This window comes from Euphorbia lathyris, chromosome 1 (assembly GCF_963576675.1).
Source record: "Euphorbia lathyris chromosome 1, ddEupLath1.1, whole genome shotgun sequence".
NCBI classification, from domain to species: domain Eukaryota; kingdom Viridiplantae; phylum Streptophyta; class Magnoliopsida; order Malpighiales; family Euphorbiaceae; genus Euphorbia; species Euphorbia lathyris.
The window spans coordinates 106,089,719-106,113,133 of record NC_088910.1 but is presented as its reverse complement, the minus strand read 5'-3'; the positions used below and the strand labels follow the sequence as shown (position 1 = coordinate 106,113,133).

General features: G+C 33.6%; 2 protein-coding genes across 2 annotated transcripts; one reads left to right on the top strand and one right to left on the bottom strand.

The window, feature by feature from the left end:
• Nucleotides 1-789: 789 nt before the first annotated feature.
• On the bottom strand, nt 790-2,065 carry LOC136213021 (metalloendoproteinase 4-MMP). The gene has a single exon (XM_066002804.1). The coding sequence runs from the start codon at nt 2,031-2,033 to the stop codon at nt 918-920; it is 1,116 nt and encodes a 371-aa protein (XP_065858876.1). The 5' UTR covers nt 2,034-2,065; the 3' UTR covers nt 790-917.
• A 5,887-nt stretch (nt 2,066-7,952) lies between these two features.
• On the top strand, nt 7,953-9,842 carry LOC136213005 (uncharacterized). The gene is made up of 2 exons (XM_066002803.1): nt 7,953-9,255; nt 9,466-9,842. The coding sequence occupies exon 1, from the start codon at nt 8,287-8,289 to the stop codon at nt 9,202-9,204; it is 918 nt and encodes a 305-aa protein (XP_065858875.1). The 5' UTR covers nt 7,953-8,286; the 3' UTR covers nt 9,205-9,255; nt 9,466-9,842.
• The last annotated feature ends 13,573 nt before the right edge of the window (nt 9,843-23,415 follow it).

Sequence of the window (23,415 nt, the reverse complement as noted above, 5' to 3'; positions counted from 1 at the left end):
TCCTTATTAACGTTGGTGACTTGAGTCAAATTCATACATTATTATAAATCAAATATATTTTGTTCTTTATATGCACCAATCTAAAAAAGATTTTATATTTTTTGTGATTTAATAATAGAATTGGAGATTAATATTTCTAAATTTAGTGAAATATTTGAATATTTTTTTTCCAACTTGTACAAAATACAATATATTTCTTAAACTTTTTTTATAAAAAAAATCACATTTAATTATATGTTTGTAATCTGTTACCAATGAATGATAAAATGACGCGCATGTGAAGTTTAGATGACAATATTCATAACTGAGTAGACAATTTGATAAATTATTTCTCCAATTGACTCAACTTGTCAATGTTATAGGTAAAATTGCTTTTGACTGCTAACGTTAAGGGTAAAATTACACCATTTTATACGTTAGAAATAAAATTGGTCCTAATTATTTTTTGCACCTTATCCCAATTAATTTGGTATTAGAATCTTTTAAATGAAAATATATGTTATTGATATCTATATATATATATATATATATAGTTTGTGGTTGGATGCTCGTCAGACACCTTTTAGATGATCATCTTCCAATTAAAGTTTGCTACATACGTTAGAATTCAAACTCGAAATCTAACTTAAATGACTTGGAACATTTAATCACTCAAGTAAACCTTAATTAATTACGTTATTATTTAATCATATAAAAAATATATTTATTTGTCTGAACTCACCACTACCTTTAAATATCTCCCGAGTTTAAAATTCAACTTATAGATAAAAAAAAAAAAAAATTACATTTTTCTGAAAAGACTGAAAAAATATTTCTTTTCCTATCCTATAAACATGATGATGAATTTGTTTCACTAATCACTATCAACTCAATTAAAATTAGAAAAAAAACCCCTAAAAATGATGTATAATTACAAATTAAAAGTGTGATAATGAACCCAGGAACCACACCAAAGCCGCCATTAAAAAACATACGGTCCACTTTGATGTTCTACTTTTCAAACAAGTCCCCAAATTAGAAGAATTTTCAGCTTCCAACAAAGAACTAAACTTAAAATTCGGATTTGACCCATACAAAGCTTGAACACCCTCCACGTCATCAATCCTCAGCTCAACTTTCTTACTCCTTGGACTCAAACTCGGATACATAACTGCTTCTCTAACCGAAGAATGTGCCAATCCAAGCACGTGTCCTATTTCATGTGTCGCCACCGATTCCAAATCAACGGCCACCTTTGATTTCACCTTATCGAAATCAACGGCCCACGTCTCCGCTTCATCTAAATGAAACCTCCCATTCTCTGGTGAAAAAGCATGGGCTAAAACCCCCAACACACCATCAAACGCTTCCCCGTCGCCGTGATCGTGCCGGAACCACCCGATTTTAACATCCGCCGATTCGTAATCGTCTACTTCTCTGAAACTCACCGGAATCACCTTCGCCCACCGTGAAAAAGCGCGGTTGAAGACGATTCTTATGTCGTCTGGATTTATGTAGTCAATCATATTCTCCGGCGAAAACGCGTATGTTAGTGTCATCGGTGACCCCTTGACCCACCGTGGCTTTCCGTAGAAATAGGAGTAGTGTTTGGTTAGGTGTATTTTTGTTGAGTGTAATTCGTCGCTGACTCCGCATCTCGGCGACATGATTGAAGAGATAGTATCGGAGTCGAGATTTCCGGTTACCGGTAAACCGAGATTGTTTTGGTAATTAATAAGTGCGGACTCGAATTCGTTATCGAAAATATCGGTGAAATTAGTTTTGGTCGGAATTGGGTTGAGGTAGCCGAAACGGCTGAAGTATTTTTTGAGCTCAGACATGCCGGTTACTTGAGTGCCTTTGCCGGCGTCAAGGAAGCGAATGAAATCGTTCCACGTGGTGTTACGAGCGGAATTCGTGGAGTTTCGGGTAATATTGGTGGTTATGACAGTTATAGAGTTGGGTTGGGGTATGAGTCTGGCGGGAGAAGAAAGGCGGGAAAGGACAAGGATGGAGATGAAGAGGAAACAGAAATAACGGAAAAACTGGAACATAGCAAATGTCTTTTGTTATGTTAATGTTTAAGTGGTCGTTTTGGAGAATTTAATTAAGTGGGTTATTAGGGGATTTTTTATAAGGAAAGAAAACTAAGATTCGATAGGATCAAGAGAAGAAAATCAGGTGAAAGTTAGAGAAGATTCGAACTTTGCGTGCCTTTTTTGATAAAGATTCTGACTTTTGATGGATGTTTAAACTGTTCTGGTGGGTAAACCACTGCCTTTTCTTGCTAATTCCTATTACTATTAATTTATTTATCAGTTTAATACAATAACGCAGGGATATATATATTTTTTATTTCAGGTAAACTTATTTCTACTCGAAAATGAATTTTTGATCCCATAAGTTAGAATTACGGAGGATTCGTGGTAATTCGAATTCTTTCTTGGCGAGAAGTCTTATCCCTATCGATGATTCAATAGGTAATCTGAATTCTATATTGATTAGGATTATATTTTGTTTTTATATGTATATAATGATATGTTAATAGTCACATAAATTAAATTAAATAATTATTTTTTATATGTAATTTGCATCATATATTAATATAAAGGCGATTCATTCCAAACAAAACTCTTGTCGTTATACTGATTGTAAATGAATGACTTTGATTTTTTTTGTTAATGTTTATCGATATTTACAAAATCAATGACTTTTAGGTTGAAATTGCCAATTTGATTACGATCTGTAAAATTTTCATAATATAATAAAATTAAATAACTAAAGATTAAAGTTGCTTAATATAATCAAATTATTGAAATTTTCATTTTAACGTCGTTAACGGTCAAATTGACAATGTCAACCCAAAAATCCTCAAGTTTACAAATGTTGACGAGCCAAGTCCTCGGTTTGATAAATAAAAACTCAGTCTTTTATCTGTGAATCAATATAAGTATAGAGGATTTTTTTAGAATTACCTTTAATATAACCTATAAATTACTATTGAACTTTAATTATATTTTTAAATTTTTAGTTTAAATGGTTACTTGAAAAATTGCAATATTAAGTATAGTATAAAATACAGCCATTGACTTATAAATAAGTAAAATCACATATCAATTTAATATATATTTTAAAAATATAATTTCCTTTTGGCATAATGAATTGAAGAATAGGGATATCATCATATCATCTACAAAATAGAGAAATAAGGTTGTTTGAGTTTAGATGAGAATAAAGAGATGTTATGTTTGTTGACCAAATTATATTACGATGATGTTATAAGTTGTTAACTATGTGTTCTTCTTTAATTAATATTAGAGGTCTGTTTAATTTGTTGCGTAGCTAATTAATTAACATAGTTGATCTTAGGTTCAAGGATATGTAATTAGTGGTGAATCATGCCTTGTGATGTCCATTTAATCAAGTTTAGTGCTGTTAATAAAACCAACATTTTAATCTTTGTTTTGTTGACTGCTTTTTTCCCTTTTTTTTATCGGTAATAATGGCGGTTGCACCTATTCTAGGACTCATAATATTTTTTGATTAAATTAAGAGGAATTTGATAATGCTTATGTAATTATATATCATTTTATAATATGGGGAGGTTGAGAAATACGTCTCAAATTATTATTAATATACACGATTTTTATATTTTTAGCTAATTAACCTTCCTCAAATAAATTCAAACCTCTTTTAGGAATATAATTATTCATATAAAAAATATATAATCCCGCCTGGAGTGAGTGGCATCGGGTTAGAAGGTCAGAACAAGGACTGATTTTAAGAGATGACGACAAAACATGAATGAATTGAATCTCACATTAGAAATAGAGATAGTGATTATGGTTTATTAGTAAGATGAGAATGCAAGACTCGCAGATACGTTTTAAAACTCATGAGGTCTAAAGTGTTGCATTAGGACCAAAACAGATAATACCTATATGATATTGGACCAGGATGTTACAATTGGTATTAGATCCGACTCTTCACGTACGATGTGTAGTTCGGGATGAATCGCGCAAAAGCTAATGGGCCTGTAATGACACGGTCCGGAGTGGGTGACGCCAGAGTAGAAGGCCTGAACAAGGAGCAGTCCTGAAGGATAGCGATGGGGCAGGAATGAACTAAATCCCACGTCGGAAATGAAAAGAGAGTGACTATGGCTTATTAGTAAGATGAGAATCCAATACATGCAGACACGTTTTAAATCCGTGAGACCCAAGGTGTTGGATTAAAGTCAAAACGGATAATATTTTCATGGTATTGGATCAGTATGTTACAAATATAAATAGTACATTTCAAGACAAGTAATTAAAAAATTTATAATCCAAACGTACATTAAAGGAGTTTTTGAATCTCTACTTTCAATATCATAGATCGTGATACATCAATAGTAGACAATGCTTGAAACAATTTTTGGCGTAATGACATGAAACACATTCCACTCAATATTAGAATCTTTTTCTTTGAAAAAGACTTCATGATCTTTCAACGAGCCATATCTATATGATAGTAGACAAAACTCTTTAACTTGTCCATGGAGAACAGCATGATAACACATATACATGGATACATATCACAACCACCAACATAGACCATAACCACTCATAATAAGGAGAAATACTCATATACGGAGAAAGAACAAAAAAAACTTCAAATAAATGAAAACTTATCAAACTTATCATAATAGTAGATTAATAAAAAATTAATTTAAAAAATAAAAATAAAACAAAATAAAGAAGGGGTTTAGCTACTAATTAAAATTTGGAAGAAAATCTCAAAACATGAATAAAAAAGTTTAGAATTTTTATGACTGCTAAAGTTTCACTCTCCCCTTAGTAAATTTATGGGTTTAAATAAATTCAAATCTTACCAATAATTCTTAAAGTAAGAAATAGGTAAAATTTTACATTTTTAATAGGGAAAAGTACAAAAATAAACCTTGTGGTTTGGCCCATTTTTGAAATGCACCCCTGTGGTTTAAAAGTTTGCAAGTTGGTGCCTTGAACTTCATTCCGTTAGCAAAGAGTGGTAAATCAGGGAAACACCGTTAGAAGTGATGAGCTGGCAAAAAAGTCACGTGACATGCTAGGGGCATTTTCGGAAGACAAAAGATGGGGTGGTAAATGAAAAGTCTTTAATTCCTCTTACCTTTTTCATATTAACTGTCATCCCTAACCTTTTCGTAAGCTGAAACCTTTCATCTTCAAGCTTCCATCACATTTAAAGGATCAAACGCATTTGAAAAAGGTAATTCTTTCAACCACCACATCGCAGACGAACCATCTTTACGAAGAAGAACATGGTGGTTGTGTAAGAAAAGCGGGGATTGTTTTGCTACTGGTTCAGCTTACTCTGTTTTACAAGGTTCGAACGCATACTCTGTTTATTTTTTATTCTTTCTACTTGTAGTGATTGTTTTGCATGTTCGGTGTTATAGATACAAATGGGTTTCAAAAGGGGGGAAATGGATTTTGCAGGGTGATAAAATGGGTTTTGAACAGTGATTAAGTGGGTTACGCAATGTAAAATTATTGTCGTTTGAACTCCTTTTGCTAAATGTTGTTTTTAACTATCGATTAAACCTGTGTTAACCGTTTCAATGGATTAATCGCTTTTTTTTGTTTATCGTTTCAATCGCGATGTTGTTTTGTTTATCGTTTACCGCGATTATCGTTTCTATACTGTTGCTTAATCGATTGAACCTATGTTATCATTTCAATACGTTTGATTATCGTTTCATACTTTTGTTTATAGTATAGCATGTTTATCGTTTACCATGTTTAATGTCTTGTTGGATAAGTGCTTCTTTGTTTCAAGCCGATGGGCACTCTGTCTTGGACAATTGCTGTTTAATGTTAGTTTATGTTTGTATAGTTGATGATGCTCTGTTTGGATATGTGATTATTTGTTTATGTTTACTCATTTTGACCAACTGCTTGTTTGCCTGTTTCTGAGTAATGTGTACTCATATTGGACAATTGGTTATTGCTGAGTATGGACAATTGCTTGTTTGCCTGTTGCTGAGTAATGTGTACTCATATTGGACAATTGGTTATTACTGAGTATGGACAATTGCTTGTTTGCCTGTTGCTGAGTAATGTGTACTCATATTGGACAATTGGTTATTGCTGAGTATGGACAATTGCTTGTTTGCCTGTTGTTGATTAATGTTTACTCTTGTTGGACGATTGCTTAATGCTGAGTATTGATGTTTACTCTGTCTATTGATGATTTATAGTTGGATATCTGTTGCTTTGTTAGTCTTGGTTAATGTTGGTCTTGGTTAATCTCTTTATGGATAATTGTAATTGTGGTTTAAAAATCATGTTTATTTCGTATAGGTGGTGATAATGGCTGACTATGTCAAGTTAGTCATACATCATGGAGGCAAATGGGACATTACAGAGGATGATATGGTCTACAATGGGGGTAGTACCAAGATAATAGAGGAGACGGACGTGGACTACCTGTCATTATTTGAACTACAAAGTATTGGCTTTGAGCTGGGTTATGCAAATTGCTGTCAAATATGGTTTAAGATATGGGGACTGCGAGGTGAGATAGCGTATGAGGAAATAACATCGGACAAAGACATATTCAACATGTTTGATTATAATAAGCCGCTTAAGACGTATGATCTGTTCTACCAAGAAGTAGTGCATGTTGCAGTTGTCAATGAAAACCAACCAGCCCCACAGCCAAACTATCCAGAGCCACAAACACCAATCCATCCAGAGCCACAACCCCAAGAAGCACAATCACCCCCACCTATGCAAACTGAACCACAATCAACACAACCTTTTGAAACTGAACCACAATCACCTATGCAAACTGAGCCACAATCACCATTTCATCAACAGACACAATATGAAGAGCCACAAACACCAATCCAGACTCAAACTGAACCACAATCACTAATTGGGACTCAGCAATCACCATAACCTTTTGATGATCCACATGAAGATCCATCTGAGCAATCAAACAATGATGCTAGCACTGGGGAGATGATTCCGATGATGGCGACTATGACTATACGAGGGATGAGGTTGATAGTGACACCACTGATGCTGAATTGGACTTGAGTGAAGAGTTTGTGGATCTGGAGGGGAGTGATGATGATATATTCCAAAACTACACAAGAAATGTTGATGGAGCAGAGGGAGATCGACAAGAAGGTGAAAGTCAAACTGGAGCTGAACCTGCCCTGAATGAAGAAGACTTTCGAGAATTCAATGAGAGCCCGTGTGATGAAGATGACTTGAACAGTTTGAGTGAGTCTTCTGATGATGGTAACCCTAAATTTGAAGAATTTAATGAAGTCACAGGGATGGCAGATCCTAAGTTGTCTTTGGGTATGAGGTTCTCGAACGTTTATGTGTATAGGAAGGCACTGAAGGAGTGGGCAGTGAAGCAAGGATTTGATTATAAGTTGAGCAGGAATACTAAAACAACTGTGACTGTCATATGCAAGCAGAAATGTGGTTTTAAGGTACATGCATCTTCAATGAGAAGGACAAGGACATTCCAGATAAAAACTTTCAAGCCAAAACACGAGTGTCCAAGGGACAATGTCAATCGATTGGTTGGGTCAGCTTACATTGCTGAAAAGTATAAGTCAGATTTGCGGGAAAATAAAGACTGGACCGTGGAGGCAATGCAGATGAAGATCCAGAGGGAGTTAGGAACTGAAGTTAGACCTTCTAAATGCTATAGGGCAATGAGAAGGGACGCAAAACACTTCGAAGGTGACCTTACATTACAGTATAAGCGGTTGTATGATTACACGGAAATGATCAAGGTATCAAATCCTGGAAGCTTGATCAAAATTCAGACAAAGCTACAGTTTTTGGAACACACAGGTGAAGCAAGTGCATCAAATGCTATACCTAGGGAGATTGTTGTTTTTCAGTACATGTATGTGCGGTTTACAGCTCAAAAACAAGGGTATTTTTCTGGAATGAGGCCATTAATTGGTCTGGATGGATGCTTTCTCAAATCACCAATGGGTGGCCAACTGTTATATGCTATTGCTAGGGATGGTAATGAGAACATGTTCCCAATAGCACTTGGATGTGTGGACATAGAGTGCAAAGCCTCTTGGCAATGGTTTTTGGAATTATTGGTTTCTGATTTTGGTACACCATAGGAGACCAAATGGGTCTTCATGTCAGACCAGCAAAAGGTACGTCCTTAAATTTGATTCACTATTGTAATTAATTAGATATGAGTGTTTAATGTCATTCATTGAATCTGATTACTTTTGTTTGTTTATTGTTTGGTCAATATTAGGGGTTGGTAGAGGCAATGAACACAGTCATGCCAGGTATAGAGCACAGGTTTTGTGTAAGGCATATGTGGGAGAACATGAAGTTGCAATTCAAAGGGACAGAATACAAGAATCTATTGTGGAGGGCAGCAGGAGCTGGTACTGAACGTTCATGGGAACTCCATATGCAAGCAATTAAAAACCTTGACGAGTCTGCTTACAATTGGGTTATAAAGCATGATCCAAAGACATGGGCACGATGTCATTTCTCTACTCACACGAAATCGGATGCGTTGCAGAATAACATATGTGAGTCATTCAATGCCTATATCAAGTTAGCTAGGAACTTACCTGTTCTTGCTATGTTTGAGTGGATAAGAAAAAGGATTATGAAGAGATACCATATTAAGTCAGAAGGGATGAAAAGGTACAAGGGGGATATCTGCCCTGCAATTCAAGAGCAATTGGAAAAGTTGAAGATTGAAGCTAGGAACTGTTTCTGTACTGCAGTGGGTCAAGATAAATACTCTGTGGATTGTTGTGACACCACATCTGTTGTGGATTTGGGAGCTAGGACTTGCAGTTGTAGGTTGTGGCAATTGTCAGGAGTGCCTTGCAAGCATGTTATCTCTGCCATATACACTAACAGAGAGAGGCCTGAATCTTATGTTGATAGATACTTCTCCAAGGATGTGTACTTAGGAGAGTATAGTCATGTAATTAACCCTATCCCTGGTCCTGAAGAGTGGGTGAGGACTGAATTACCAAACATACATCCATGGGTTGTTAAGAAACCATCAGGGCGTCCCAAGAAGAAGAGGAACAGGCAAGCAGATGAGCCACACAACCCATTCAAAGTTACAAGGGCTGGTGGTAAAATTCTATGTGGTAGATGCAAGATGGAAGGGCATAATTCTAGGGGATGTAAGGCAGCCATTACCGGAGAGACAGCTTGACAGAGACGAATCCGAAAAGAGAGAAATAAACGTTTGGGTAATACCGGAGAGGTACGTGCATATAAATGTGTTTGTGTGGTTTATATGAAGTTGAAATTGTTGAATGTTTGTGTGGTTTGTATGAAGTTGCAATTGGTTGATGGTTTACGTATTGATTATTTGTGTGGTTGAATTGGGTAATTTATAAGTTGATTGCTTATGTGGATTAAATGGTGAATTTATGAGTTGATTGCTTATGTTGTTTACATGTATATTTACAAGGTATCTCCATTAAGGAGGAGAGACAGGCCTAGGAGGAACCCAACTACAACTGGCCAATCTTCACATGCAGGGCAATCATCACAGCCAGCTCCAACTGCATCAGGCCATGCTTCACAACCAGTTCAAACTGCAACAGGCCAAACTTCACAGCCAGCTCAAACTGCAACAGGCCAAACTTCACAGCCAGCTCCAACTGCAACAGGGCAGGCTTCCCAGCCAGCTCCAACTGTAACAGGGCAGGCTTCTCAGCCAGCTCCAAATGCAAGGCAGTCTTCACATCCAGCACGTACCACAAGGCATTCCTCACAACCAACTCCTACAACAAGTGTGTTCAGAAACTTTAGAAGGGCAAGTGAATTACTAGGCATTGCCAATGCTAGCGGACAGAAGAAACAGAAGACCAAGAAAAATTAGAATGTTATAGGATATGCTGTTTTGTTCGATTTTGTAGCTACTTTCTAGCTATTTTGGTTCCAATGTGGACAGTTTTTTGTTTTGTAACCCAAATGCATACTTTGCTATGTTTGGCATGCTTGAATTGTGGGAAAGTCGCATGTATTGCGTGGTACCCGTTTTTTTTATGTTGAACAGTTGTGTTGAAGTAATGCAAATGGTCATTTCGTATCTTAATTGTGCTGGATATTTGCTCTGTTTTTGGACGAAGCTAAATTACACAAAGCTACTTGTCCGAATTGTAATTACACAAAGCTAAATTACACAAACCTATACACAAAGCAGCTAAATTGCACAACAATATACACAAAGCCATTAGTCACAAATATAATTGCACAAAAATAAACCTATGCACAAAGCCATTACTCTCAAATGTAATTGCACAAATAAACCATATACCATGATCACAAGCTGGACATTAACCATTACCACTAAAGCCAATAGTCACAAATGTAATTGCACAAAAATAAACCTATGCACAAAGCCATTACTCTCAAATGTAATTGCACAAATAAACCATATACCATGATCACAAGCTGGACATTAACCATTACCACTAAAGCCAATAGTCACAAATGTAATTGCACAAAAATAAACCTATGCACAAAACCATTACTCTCAAATGTAATTGCACAAATAAACCATATACCATGATCACAAGCTGGACATTAACCATTACCACTAAAGCCAATAGTCATAAATGTAATTGCACAAAGCTGAATCATAAATATTACAAAAATTCAGATTCAAAACACATTCATCTTGTTTAACACCCTAAACTTTTAGTCTGGCAACTTCTTCATCACCTCTACCCTTTCAATATTAACACCCAACACAATTGCTATTACAAAAATTGCTAAAATGAAATATCCACTAAACTTCAGGCTGTTAACTACATCAAATTTTCTTTTCCTGGTAAACTCCAACTTCAGTGCCTCTGTTTCCTCCATCTTCATCTGCAGCTCTTTCTCCATTTTATGATTTAGAACCTTACACGTATTGAGTTCCACCTCCATCTCCGCCACCCTTGCATAAGCTTCTTCCATCTGTTCCTCACATTACTTCATTTTTTGCTTCAGCTGCTGAATAACCTCCCTCCCTCTGTCACATATTGGATGATCTAACCATACGAAATAATCACATTTCGCTTGTTCTCTGTATCTACCACAACCAACAAATCTTCGACCAAAATTAGCATTAGTTGAAGCTGTTCGAACAGGGGATATCAAGCCACATCGATATTTCATTAAATTCTCAGTGTCTGTTCTGCTACCCAAAGACGAGTCAACACTTGAAGCCATTGCAGACTATCGATTACACACACCAATTCAAAGACCGTATCAATCGTAACCCAGAAAAAGTTGAGAAGAAATCACCAAGCAGTTAAATTAGGGTTGAGAAGAAATTACGAAGCAGTTAAATTAGGGTTTAGCAAACATACCAGTTCGTCCCACCTTCGCCAGATGATTTCAGCAGTAGAATCGACTCCGTTGTTTCGTGCTTTTTGCCTTTCAATTTAGGGATTTCACAGACTTGGATTTAGGGATTCGATTTTCATAAATTGGGGGTTTATTATTTGTAATCTCGTGTATTTATAAGAGTTACCCATCTTTTGTCTTCCAAAAATGCCCCCAGCAGTCACATGCCTTTTTTTTTGCCAGCTCATCACTTCTAACGATGTTTCCCTGATTTACCCCTCTTTGCTAACGGAATGAAGTTCAATGCACCAACTTGCAAACTTTTAAACCATAGGGGAGCACTTCGAAAATGGGCCAAACCACAAGGTTTATTTTTGTACTTTTCCCTTTTTAATATGAGGCAATTTTGAATTTATATAATGATAGAGTCAATCTTTAACTAATAAAGGTTCAAAAATAAACTAGTTTGTATAATTCGGATATAAAAAAAAAGTGATTCGTGAAGAAGAGAGCAAGAGTAGAATTATTATTAAGTGGTTTTAAGCAGTCGGAGTGTGTCAATACTATTGTGTTTTTTTTATCTCCATCTTGGATATTTATATAAGAGTCTCATTTTATAAGTTTTGTTGGATCTAAAATTATTCCTTATATTGTTATTTGTGTCCAAAATTGTTCAAGATTTAAAATGTTAGAAAATAAAACCATTGTTTATTCTAAAAACATATCTATATTTTTTCAAAAAGATTATGAATAGACATAGATATTACCCCTTTGCTAATTTATCAAATTTAACTTATATATGTATGTAGTAGAAACTAAAAGGAGAAAATACTCAAAATGATTAAGAAATGGGTGGATTATCTTTATTCCAAGTGATGTAGACTAATTTGTTGGTTTCGCTTTCAAAGAGCAAAGAGAGATTATGAAGATATGACTCAACTATTTATTTAAATATACAATTAGCATATTATATACTTCTTTCATTGTCAATAATATATATAATTATGGACCGATGTGTCCTTTCTTTTTATTGGTCTATTAGGTTAGTTCATTTTTGGGATATCCTAATCAAAATAATCCATACAAGAAAGTTCATTTTATTATCTATCTAATACCAAACCCTATTCCAATTACTCAATTATTTGCCGCCTTTACCAATATATAAATACATATATATCCATTATTATGTATATGTACTTTGGCTTTCATATCTATAACATAAATCCCTTTTTGCCGGATTAAGCTACAATGGGTTTCTAATACAAACTATAATACAAAGAATAGCATGGTAGGATGTACAAATAGTCTTGTTCGGGTTCTATATATTGACTTGGCCGGCTGTCCGTGGATCTACGTTGAGATGGATCCACTGTAATACTAAAGTTGATATTTAATGTGTTAACTGAAACCACGCACGTTGTACTCAAGCCCATAAGAAGCCCAAAGTCACAAGAGACACAACTACTAGGATTTGCGCCATCAATACATTACTAACTCCGAACGGAGCAAAAAGACCTATATCCACCTCTCCAGCACACATATTGGATTTAAGGACATTATTTCTCTACATCCGTTATCTATAAATATAACCCCAAAGCCTCTAAGGGATTCTATAACTCCCCCCTACGTCTATCTCTCTTCGTAATAGTTTAACCCCCTATAAATAGTTTATCTCTCATCATATTCTTGGTCACTAACTTGATCGTTGGAATGTACACAAAGGACCCTTCCCAATGCAGGTTAGATCTTTCCGGGGGCTTCATCAGATAATCTCAACACCTCATCAGTATTCGATCAGAGTGAGAAAGTGGAAGTATGACATAATGAAGAAAGAGAAAATAATGATAACATATTTATAAGCTCAAGCTATGTGAAAGTACCATTTTGTCCTTAATCATGGTGGTGGTGGGTAGGTTTTAGTTCTTGACTTCCTTTTTGTAAGGGGCCTTTATAAGCAAAATGGGCTTTAGATATTTAAAGTTAAGAATTCTCACATAAGCTTATGTTTCCATTATTAGAATTCTTACGCAATTTTGTCTCCATATTGTGTAAGGATCTTTGGAGTTAAGAAGTCATTGAGTAGGTTCTACATTCACCGTACCAAATATTTAATTTGTTCAGAGTTCTATATATTGACTTGGTCATTTGTTCATTGACCTGTATTAAGGTGGATTCCTAAATAACTCTCATGTCAAAATTACAATTTGAATGAGATAATAAAAATATATCATAATGAAAGTAGATAAAATAATTATTATCTATTTATAAATTCAAATTATATGGAAGTACCATTTCGCATCTAGTCATGGCAATGGGACAATTTCAGTTTTGGGCCTCCTTTCTATAACGGGCCTTTGGATGCTAAATGAGCTTTAGTCTGAAACAATATTATTTAGGGTAAATTACACAATAGTCAGGATTCACAGATTATTTACAAATGTCTCGTATTTTTAAATAAATTATTTAAATATCAAATCTGGTGGATTTTTTTAAAAAAATTTTTTTTTCTGTATAAGTAACTAACTGAAAATTTGACAAAAACAAAAATAAAATTATGATATTCTGATCTTTTAAGTTTAAAATTATACAATGATAAAATACATAAAAACGATTTTGATAAATATAAATAAAAATTAAAATCTGATTTTTGATGTAATTTCCTCATATATTTATGATTGTTTTATTTATTAAATGCATTTGTATGATTATTTTGTTGATCTTTCTCTTTATTTATATTTTAATTTTATCAAATATTAGTATCAATTTTTATGCATTAAATAGAATATATTTCTATATATCCTATTTTGTGATTATTAATTTATTCATGTTCTAGAATTATTAAAAAAAAAAATTGATTGTTTAATAACATGACCTTATGATATGCAACTTTAGCCTAATCTCTGATTTCAATTATACAATATTTCCAAACAACAAAAAAACTTAATTAAAAATAAAGAATCATTTAAAATTCCATGTTTATTTACTTGGTTGTCTAATGTGTATTTAATTTTCATGGATAACGATTATATATATATAAAAAAATGAAGGGACTATCTCTTATCTGTTTTTTTATAGAAAATTGTTGACTATTCACATATAATATATATAATGTGTTTCATGCGTAAGTTCATATATATAAAAAGGAAGAACTATTAACTAGATATGTAAAATAATTGATATATAATTATATAATTGGAATTAAATGTAAAACTAAAGGGAATGAGGGTGTTGCTGCTCTAAAGATTGATATCAGGAAGGCCTACGATTGGATTCACTAGTCGTATTTGAAGGTTGTTCTGCACAAGATGGGTTTCCCTTTTGTCTGGATTGGGTGGATGATGCAGTATGTAAGCTCAGTAAAATACAACGTACGTTTTAATGGCCTTGAAGTCGGTCTGATTACTCCAATACGCGGCTTCCGCCAAGGCTGCCCCCTATCCTCCTGTTTGTTTATTCTATGTGTTAAAGCCCTATCCTAAATGTTGGACATAATGTTGGGGTTTGAATCTCACATCTTACATTTAAAAAACAATAATATTTTTTTAATATATAAAAGATTTATGATGGGTAACGGATACAGAATACCCTGGGGTATTCTCATACTAGTCACGGGTAATAGTTTTGATCTCATACCCTTTTATACAGGATACGGGTAGTCCCATTAGAGTCGGTATTGTCGGGTACCTGCGGGTACAATACCCGTTGCCATCTCTAATAAGGAGTTAGGTGGACTTGGGGTTCGTCATCCTCATTCTTTCAATATAGCAATGCTCGATAAACACGTGTGGAGTATTTCCCAGAATCCTTATACGCTTATATCAAAACTTCTCAAAGCTAGATACTTTTTTAGAGGGGACTTTTTTACCGTTGGAGAATTGGACAAGGGAACTCCATTTGCATCTGTACGGCTCGGCCACCAAACAATGAACTATTACTTATTCATGATTTATGGGTACCAGGTTCCACTGCTTGGGATCAAGAGCTAGTCTATCATGTTTTCTCAGTAGATGACAACGCGACAATCAGGTGCGTATACAGGGGGCCTGGGGGACTAGGCCCCTTTGGCCACCGGAACCACCATGACCAGGGATGGTTTCTACCCATATCTTCAAAAAATATTAATGGATGTTGAATTAATAGAACTCCCGAATTTGGCACATCCTGTTAGCCCTCCTAAATCCAAATTTCTAATTTTGTTTTTATCTGTTAGGTCTTTCTTAAATCCAAGTTTCTAATTTTTTGACCTGTTAGGCCCTCTCTAAATCCAAATTTCTAAATTTTTTTGGCCTGCTAGACCCTGAATCCAAATTTCTAAGTTTTTTGGCATCTTAAGCTCTCTTTAAATCCAATTTTTTTTAGAAGTTTTACATTGGTATTTAAAAATTAGTTCTTGACCACTTAGATTATAACACGTATATATACAATAAAAGTTTGAACAAGTTCGATTTCACCAAAAAAATGCACGTATAAAATCGGCCCCCAACAGAACAAACATTTATTCGCCACTGGCGGCAATACTGTCTCTACCGGGTGGTTCAATTAATAAGGAGGATTATTTACAATGACATTTCGATAAGAAAGGGCTATAATCTATGAAGCACGGACACGGGTGCGGACACGACAAACGACATTTTTAGAAAATATGAGACACGGGTGCGGCGGGGACACGTCAAATTTTATATAATTAATTATATATATATATTAGATATAAAAATATATATATAAAAACTTACTAAATCACAAATAAGTCATTTTCTAATCCATAAAAAAACATCCATACTAAGATAAGTCATTAATTCATCAGAATCCCCAAAATAGTTATTGAAACAGAAGAAATCAGAATCCCCTGAAAAGAAATCAGTATCCTAAAAAAGAAATTGAAAGAGAAGAATACAATTGGGTTACGTACTAATGAAGATCTTTATACTGGAGCTCTTTTCTTTTCAATAACCGCAGCTACCGAATCCCTTGTTATCGGTAGGGCTACTAATTAGGTTCATACCAGGCGAAGAGAAAGCAAGAAAGCTGACATTTCAACCATTGCACTGAAAGAAAACAAAAGAAAAGAAAGGAACCGTAGGGCTTGGCTTAGGGAAGCTTCAATCTCTTAGAGCAGATGCGGCCACTGTAGATGATCCAAATGGGGACTCCTTTCTCTATAAAGCTGTCGGAAGCAAAAGAAACAAGAGGAGAAGAAATCGGAATCAAAAGAAACTAGAAGAGAAGGAATCGATTTCAAAAGAAACTGGAGGAGAAGGAATCGATTTCAAAAGGAATCGCAATTGCAGATGAAGAAGACAAATCAAATCGACAATCGCAGGAGAGAAGAAGACCTAAATCGCATCACGTATTAGCAGTAAGTAAAAATTCGTCGTGTCCCATTCGTGTCCGATGTCGTGTCGCCGTCGTGTCGCCGCCGTGTCGCCGAGTCCGACTCGGCCACGGCAACCCCGGGGAAGTGTTCGTGCTTCATGGGCTATAATATGTTCGATCGGGCTATCAGGTGATAACGGACCATCTTCTATCCCCAAGTCTCCTCCTCGATTCAAATTCAGCTTTGGGCTCGATTTTGGAAGCTCGATCTCCTCCTTGAGTGAAAATCTTCTTGTGGAAGCTTTGTTCAAATTGTCTCACACTCCGGGATCGCCTCTTTTAGAGGTAAGCATATTGAAAATGTATGCGGGGCATGTGGTGAATATGGTGAGCATCTTCTTCATCTCTTTGCAGACTGCTCTTATACAATGGCTTGCTGAGGGAAGGAGAAACTGAGCTTGATCCTCCCGCCGGTAGAAAACCTCACCTCCTGATTCATGTTTAAAGTAACTTTATCTTATAATTTAGGGTAATTAATTTATTAGTCCCTATATTTTAACAAAACACACTGTTTAGTCCCTGTATTTTCAAAAACACATGATACAGTCCCTAACTTTTTTCCTAATGAACTGTTTAGTCCCTAACGTTTTTCTCAGTGAACTGTTTAGTCCCTACCGTTAGACTCTCATGAAGATTTTGTTAGTCAATTTGGATTTGCGTTCTTCTTTTTTTTATTTTCCTTTCCGTTACACTCTAATGCATCTGAAATCAACTTTGAGTATTCTTCTTCTTGATGTTCTTCTTAATCGTTCAAATTTGTAAGCATTGGATCTGTTCTTTTTCTTGTTCTCCATACAAATAGCTTCTTTTTCTAAATTGGATTTTCTCTTATGAAGTTTGAAGGTAAATAGTAAAGGGTAATTTAGTCATTTCCGAAGTCATAAACAGTAAAAAATCTAAAAAACAGATGGAAGGACTAAACAGTTCACTGAAAAAAAAGGTTAGGGACCTTACCATGTGTTTTTCAAAATATAGGGACTAAACAGTGTGTTTTGTCAAAATATAGGGACTAATAAATTAATTACCCTATAATTTATAAAGTTAAATTATATACATTTGAAGTTAAAATTCTAACTTATATAATATTTTTATTTATTTATAAGTATAAGTTTTTATTTTTATTATGACTAATTTTTAAATTCAATTTATTGGTTTGAATTTGAGATTTGATTTTCAAATTTAAAACTGTTTAATATTTATATTATCAGCAGATTGGGCTATGCTTGGGCTAACCATTTTTAGGAGTAAGCCTATTAAGTGTGACCTGGCCCAAATCCCACCCATGAACAAATCTAAACACATCTATTTTAGGAAAATTACACAGAAATTCATATTTTAAAAACTATTTACAATTATAAAAATCGCTTTTATGTATTTTATCATTATATGATTTTAAATTTTAAAATATCATAATATCATAATTTTATTTCTATTTTTGTCAAATTTTCAGTTATTCAGTTGCAGGAAATAAAAACAGTTTTAAAAAAAACCACCAAATATGACATTTAAATAAATTTATTTGACATTTAAATAAATTTATTTAAAAGTCTGACACAGTTATAAATAATTTATTAATTATGATCATTGTGTAATTTACCTATCTATTTTTGTATTAATGATAATTGGGCTACAGTCCTAGCCGACAAAATGCTTATGATTGATAGCTGGGCTTTATTGTATAAAATTATATATGTGCTTTTTACATAAAAGTTATTTTTAACTATAAAATTACAACTAACTCATATTATTAAAATTAATTTTTAATATATTATTATTTTATATATATTACAAATAAAATATATTTTTATATCGTAATTTAAGAAATTTAAACCCAATTGATACATTCTAAATCATAAAAAATAAATTCAAAACCTCAAATTTATAAATCCTATTCCTTAAAATTTATTAAAAATTATGATTTGATCCAAATTATTGCTTGACTTCATATAAGTTATTAAAAATGAATGTTTATGTAAATTTCCCTTAGTATTATAGTGATTGAGGCTTTTCTCTCTAACATCTTCCATTACGATTTTATGACTGTTATAGTTAACAATTAAAAATATATAATGTCTTTTCAATTTTTTATTACAATTTTAAGATGTGATCACTACATTAAGGGGACGTTTGGTTCGTACAGGGGTAACAGAATGGAATCAAGAAAGGGAAATAAGGAGAAAAGAATGGAATGACCCTGAATTCATTTCTCTGTTTGTTTCAGTTCCACAAAGGGAATGATATACTTATAATTCCCTTTATGGTTGTTTGGTTCAAATGAGGTAATAAACTAGACTTGTATTTTTAACAATAATTTCTATACAATAATATGTCTATATTAATAAATTAATCACATGTAAATATAAGAATGAAAATCAATTTATTCAATTATTAAAATTAAAAGACGATGAAATTAAAGAAACAGAAATAAAATAAATCAAAGAAAATACATAAATATTTTATTTTAAAATAATAATTATTTTAAAATAATTAAAAATAAATACCAAAACCGAATAATATGATAAGAGAAAAATATTTGTCAAAATTATTTTTCAGGATAAAAAAATAAAGACAAATAAATATAAGGATTAAAAGTGAGATTAGTCTAGGGATAAAAAAATAAAAAAAATAAATATAAGGATCAAAATAAAAATAAAAAAGTAAAATTTAGTCAAAAAATATTTTTTGAGAATAAATAAATAAATAATATATAAGTATAAGGATCAAAAGTGAAATTAATCTAAGGATTAAAAAAGTAAGAATAAATAAATATATGGACCAAAATAAAATTAAAAACAAAATAGAGACTAAAATGAAATTTTATAAGAAAAGTAGATGTTTAAATCAGTGAGAAATAGTAGAAAGGGAATGGAAAACCTTAGAGAGTTGGGGGAAATGGGATTAGAAGAGTTAGGGGTAAACCCAAAACTAAAAGAGGATAAATGGAATGATTAAATTGATAAAACAAACACCAACAAAAAAAATGAAACCTCCTCATTCTCTTACCCTTTCCTGAAACCCCCAAAACAAACGGCCCCTAATTGAGAAGGGATTCCAGAGATATCTCTAAAATTATTTAATTCAAAAGTTTATTTCTAGTTTTTGAAACGTTATGTACATAAATATATTTTTTTTGGATTTGAAATGTACGTAACATTGGTTTATTCCAATATGTATGAAAAATTTATTAATAAATAAAAATGTTAGGATTGAAAACTCAATTTCTTGATCCAAAATGTTTTTCATCGTGAGACACCCTTTAACTGGATCTTCTCTCAGTTAAAACTTTTTGTGTGTGTTAAGGCTCGAACTTTAGATTAAGCGTGATCCAAAATGTTCTAATATAATATAAATAAATTATTATTTCATAAAAAAAAAAAAACTGAAGTTCGAATTTTGAAAAATTATTGGAAGATTTGGATCAAAAGGAAAAAATAACTATATGTCTGTTAATAACTGCCAGTTAATTGGATAAAGTTACTATTATATCTCACTATAATAAGGTTAGACTTTACTTTTGTTGTCAAGTCAATCAACTGAGTCAATTCAATTTGTTGATAATTGTCCTATTTTCTGCTGAGAATTAAAGACACTTTAGGACAAAGATTATCTTATCCATCCAATGGTTCATTAACATAGTCATTTTAATTGGGCCAGTTTAGCAGAACATCAATCACTACTGCTTTCATGGTTTTTCTTGGTCCATCTCTCATTTCATTTTGTTAAAAGATATTAACTCAAAAAAAAAAATTACAATAATTAGAAAACATAAAAAATATATTTATGCATCGATAAATAAAGAAATCAATTGAAAATTTCTTTAAAAGATTTGACGAACCGAAAATAGAACAAAATAATATGAAGTCTGATTATATCGGTTTTTTTTTTTTAAGATGGATGTTAATATTAACTCTTAATAACCAAGTTTGGGGAACTTGGATCAAGGTGTCTTGATTATCAAGTTATCAAGGCATAAGTATGAAGAAACATTTTAGCACTTGGAAGAAGAAAAGTTGTAACAATATGGTCCAATAACATGTAGATATTGTCCGCTCTGGTCCAATTCCAATACCTTAGGCCTCACGGCTTTAAAACGTGTCTGCATGTATTGGATTCACATCTTACTAATAAGTCTCAATCGCTCCCTCTCCATTTCTGATTTGGGATTCAGTTCATTCCTACCACATCCACATCCCTTAGGGCCGCTCCTTGCTCAGCCCTTCTACCCTGGCGTCACCCATTCCGGACCAGGTCGTTATAGACAGACGCGTTTTAAAGCCGTGAGACCTAATGTGTTGAATTTGGACTAAAGCGGACAATATCTATATGGTATTGGACCAGGATGTTACAAAAATAGTGAGAATTGTTAGGCTCGTTATCATAGTCAGACCTGACTTGGCTCTTGAGGGTGTCACTCTAGATTAGTGTCTAGGGCCTTCTATCCAAAGGGGCCCAAATATCTACCTCAATCCCAAAATTGCAGAATTAAGTTAGCAAAATTATGTGAGAGATTTTGCATAAAGACTATTTGAAAGGTTAGAAATTTGTTAAATAGAAAATAAAAGTTTAGGTTTCTCCTTTAAAGAAGGCTATGAAAGTACATTGCCAATTAAAAAAAAAATGAAGAAGACTATGCAGAAATTAAGTTGTAAATTCAATTATGATACTCTCAAAAAAATAAATGAGGACGAGACAGAGAAAAAAATTACAAGTTTCTATAAATCACTTAAATTAATTGTGTTAGGAGTATAATTTTGTTTGTAACTAAATGCTTTTGTGAATTTGTACTTAGTCTTCCATCTCAAGTGGAAGCTAATAATAAATTCTTAATTTTAGATTATTATTATTTGATTTTTTTTATTATATCAAGATTAATATGTAATTATGATTGGTAAAGAATAACATACTCATTTAACTAAGGTCACTGATCGAAAATAGGCTGCCAGCTCTTTCTCCCGAATCTCCATTTATGGATTGTCCCAAAGCAAAATCCTTTCTGGCTACATAAGTGAGTTAGCTTTCTTGTCCTCCTCCTCGCCTACTATGAGCTCTAAATCGAGAGAACGTTTGGCAAAAGCTTCCCAGGGCGTCTAAAATGTTGGAGCCGTCCCCAGCCACGGTCATATAAGTATTTTAGAGAGACCATATTGTATGGTAGGGAAAAGACTACCTATGATGAAGTTAAAACTACTCTATTATAACGTGAACTAATAGACAACCAGTTGACTAAAACTAATGAATCTATGGGCGAGGGTCTTATAGTTCGTGGAAAAACTTTTGTGAGGGGTTTAGTACTAACAAAATCAAAGGTAGATCTCATTCTAGGTCTCACAAGAACCTAATTTTCCAATTCTGCAATAAAATGGGGGCATATAAGAGTTGATTGTTTTAGGAGAAAGAATCAAATGAATGAAAAAGGTAAAACATTGAAAATACTCCATATGCCAATGTTTTTTTATGATGATAGTGATAAGGATGTCATTGCTGTCACCGGGGAAAGGGATAGAGTTAAGGCCTGATTGGGAACTTAATTCTGGATGTTCATACCACATATGTCCTTATAAGGATATGTTTTCTTCATTAAATTTTATTACAGATGGTGTTGTTCTGATGGGTAATGATGATGTATGTAAAATTTATGGCATTGAAACTATTAAATTAGCATGTATGATGGTATTATAAGAACACCGAAAGATGTTCGTTATGTTCCTGATATGAAAAAGGATCTAATCTTTTTTAGCACTCTTAATAATAATGGGTGAAAGTATACTACTTGTGGAGGAGTATTGAAAGTTTAAACTGGAGAACTTGTTTTAGTGAAAGCCACCAATATGGGGTTTATTATACTTGCTCAATGGTAAGACTGTTACATGTTCTATAGTTGTTTCTCCTGGTTTATCTAATCATGATGCTTCCAAATTATGGTACCTGAGATTTAGGCATATGAGCGAGAAAGGCATGGTGGAGCTATATCGTAAAGGCCTGTTGGGAAGTCAAACGAAGGTTGACTTGGAGTTCTCTGAGCATTGTATTTTCAAAAAGCACAAGAGGGACAGTTTTGGCACTGGGGTCCATAATTTAAAGAAGCCTTTGGACTATATTCATTCTGATCTATGGGGTCCATCGAGCGAGCCATCTATTGGCGATGTGAGGTACATGTTAACCTTTACTAATGATTATTTTAGAAAAATATGGGTTTTCTTTCTTGCAAATAAGAATGATGTGTTTAAAAAATTCAAAATGTGGAAAACCATGATTGAGAAACAAACATGGAGGCAAATCAAATGTCTCAGAATAGACAATGGTCTAGAATTTGTTTCCAGTGAATTTAATTAATTCTCTGAAAAAGAAGGAATGGTCAGGCACTACACATGCACTTACTGACCACAACAGAATGACGTTGATGAATGTGTGAACAGGACAATCATCAAGAGAGCTCGGTCTATCTTGTCTAATTCTAGTTTAGAGAAGAAGTTTTGGGCTAAGGTTGTTGGTACATCTTGCTATATTATGAACTGATGTCCACATGCATCCCTTGACATGAAAACTCCCGAAGAGGTATGGTCTCGAAAACCTTGTGATTATTCTCCCATCATGGACATTTCAAATTCACTCTATATTTGTTTGCTAAACTCTCTACATAGAGATTCATCAGTAGCACCAAAGATAATATCATCAACATAAACTTGTGCTAATAAGGAATTTTTAC

What these genes read in the sequence shown, in the direction of transcription:
- LOC136213021 (XM_066002804.1), bottom strand. Translation starts at nt 2,033, where the DNA reads ATGTTCCAGTTTTTCCGTTATTTCTGTTTCCTCTTCATCTCCATCCTT.
- LOC136213005 (XM_066002803.1), top strand. Translation starts at nt 8,287, where the DNA reads ATGAACACAGTCATGCCAGGTATAGAGCACAGGTTTTGTGTAAGGCAT.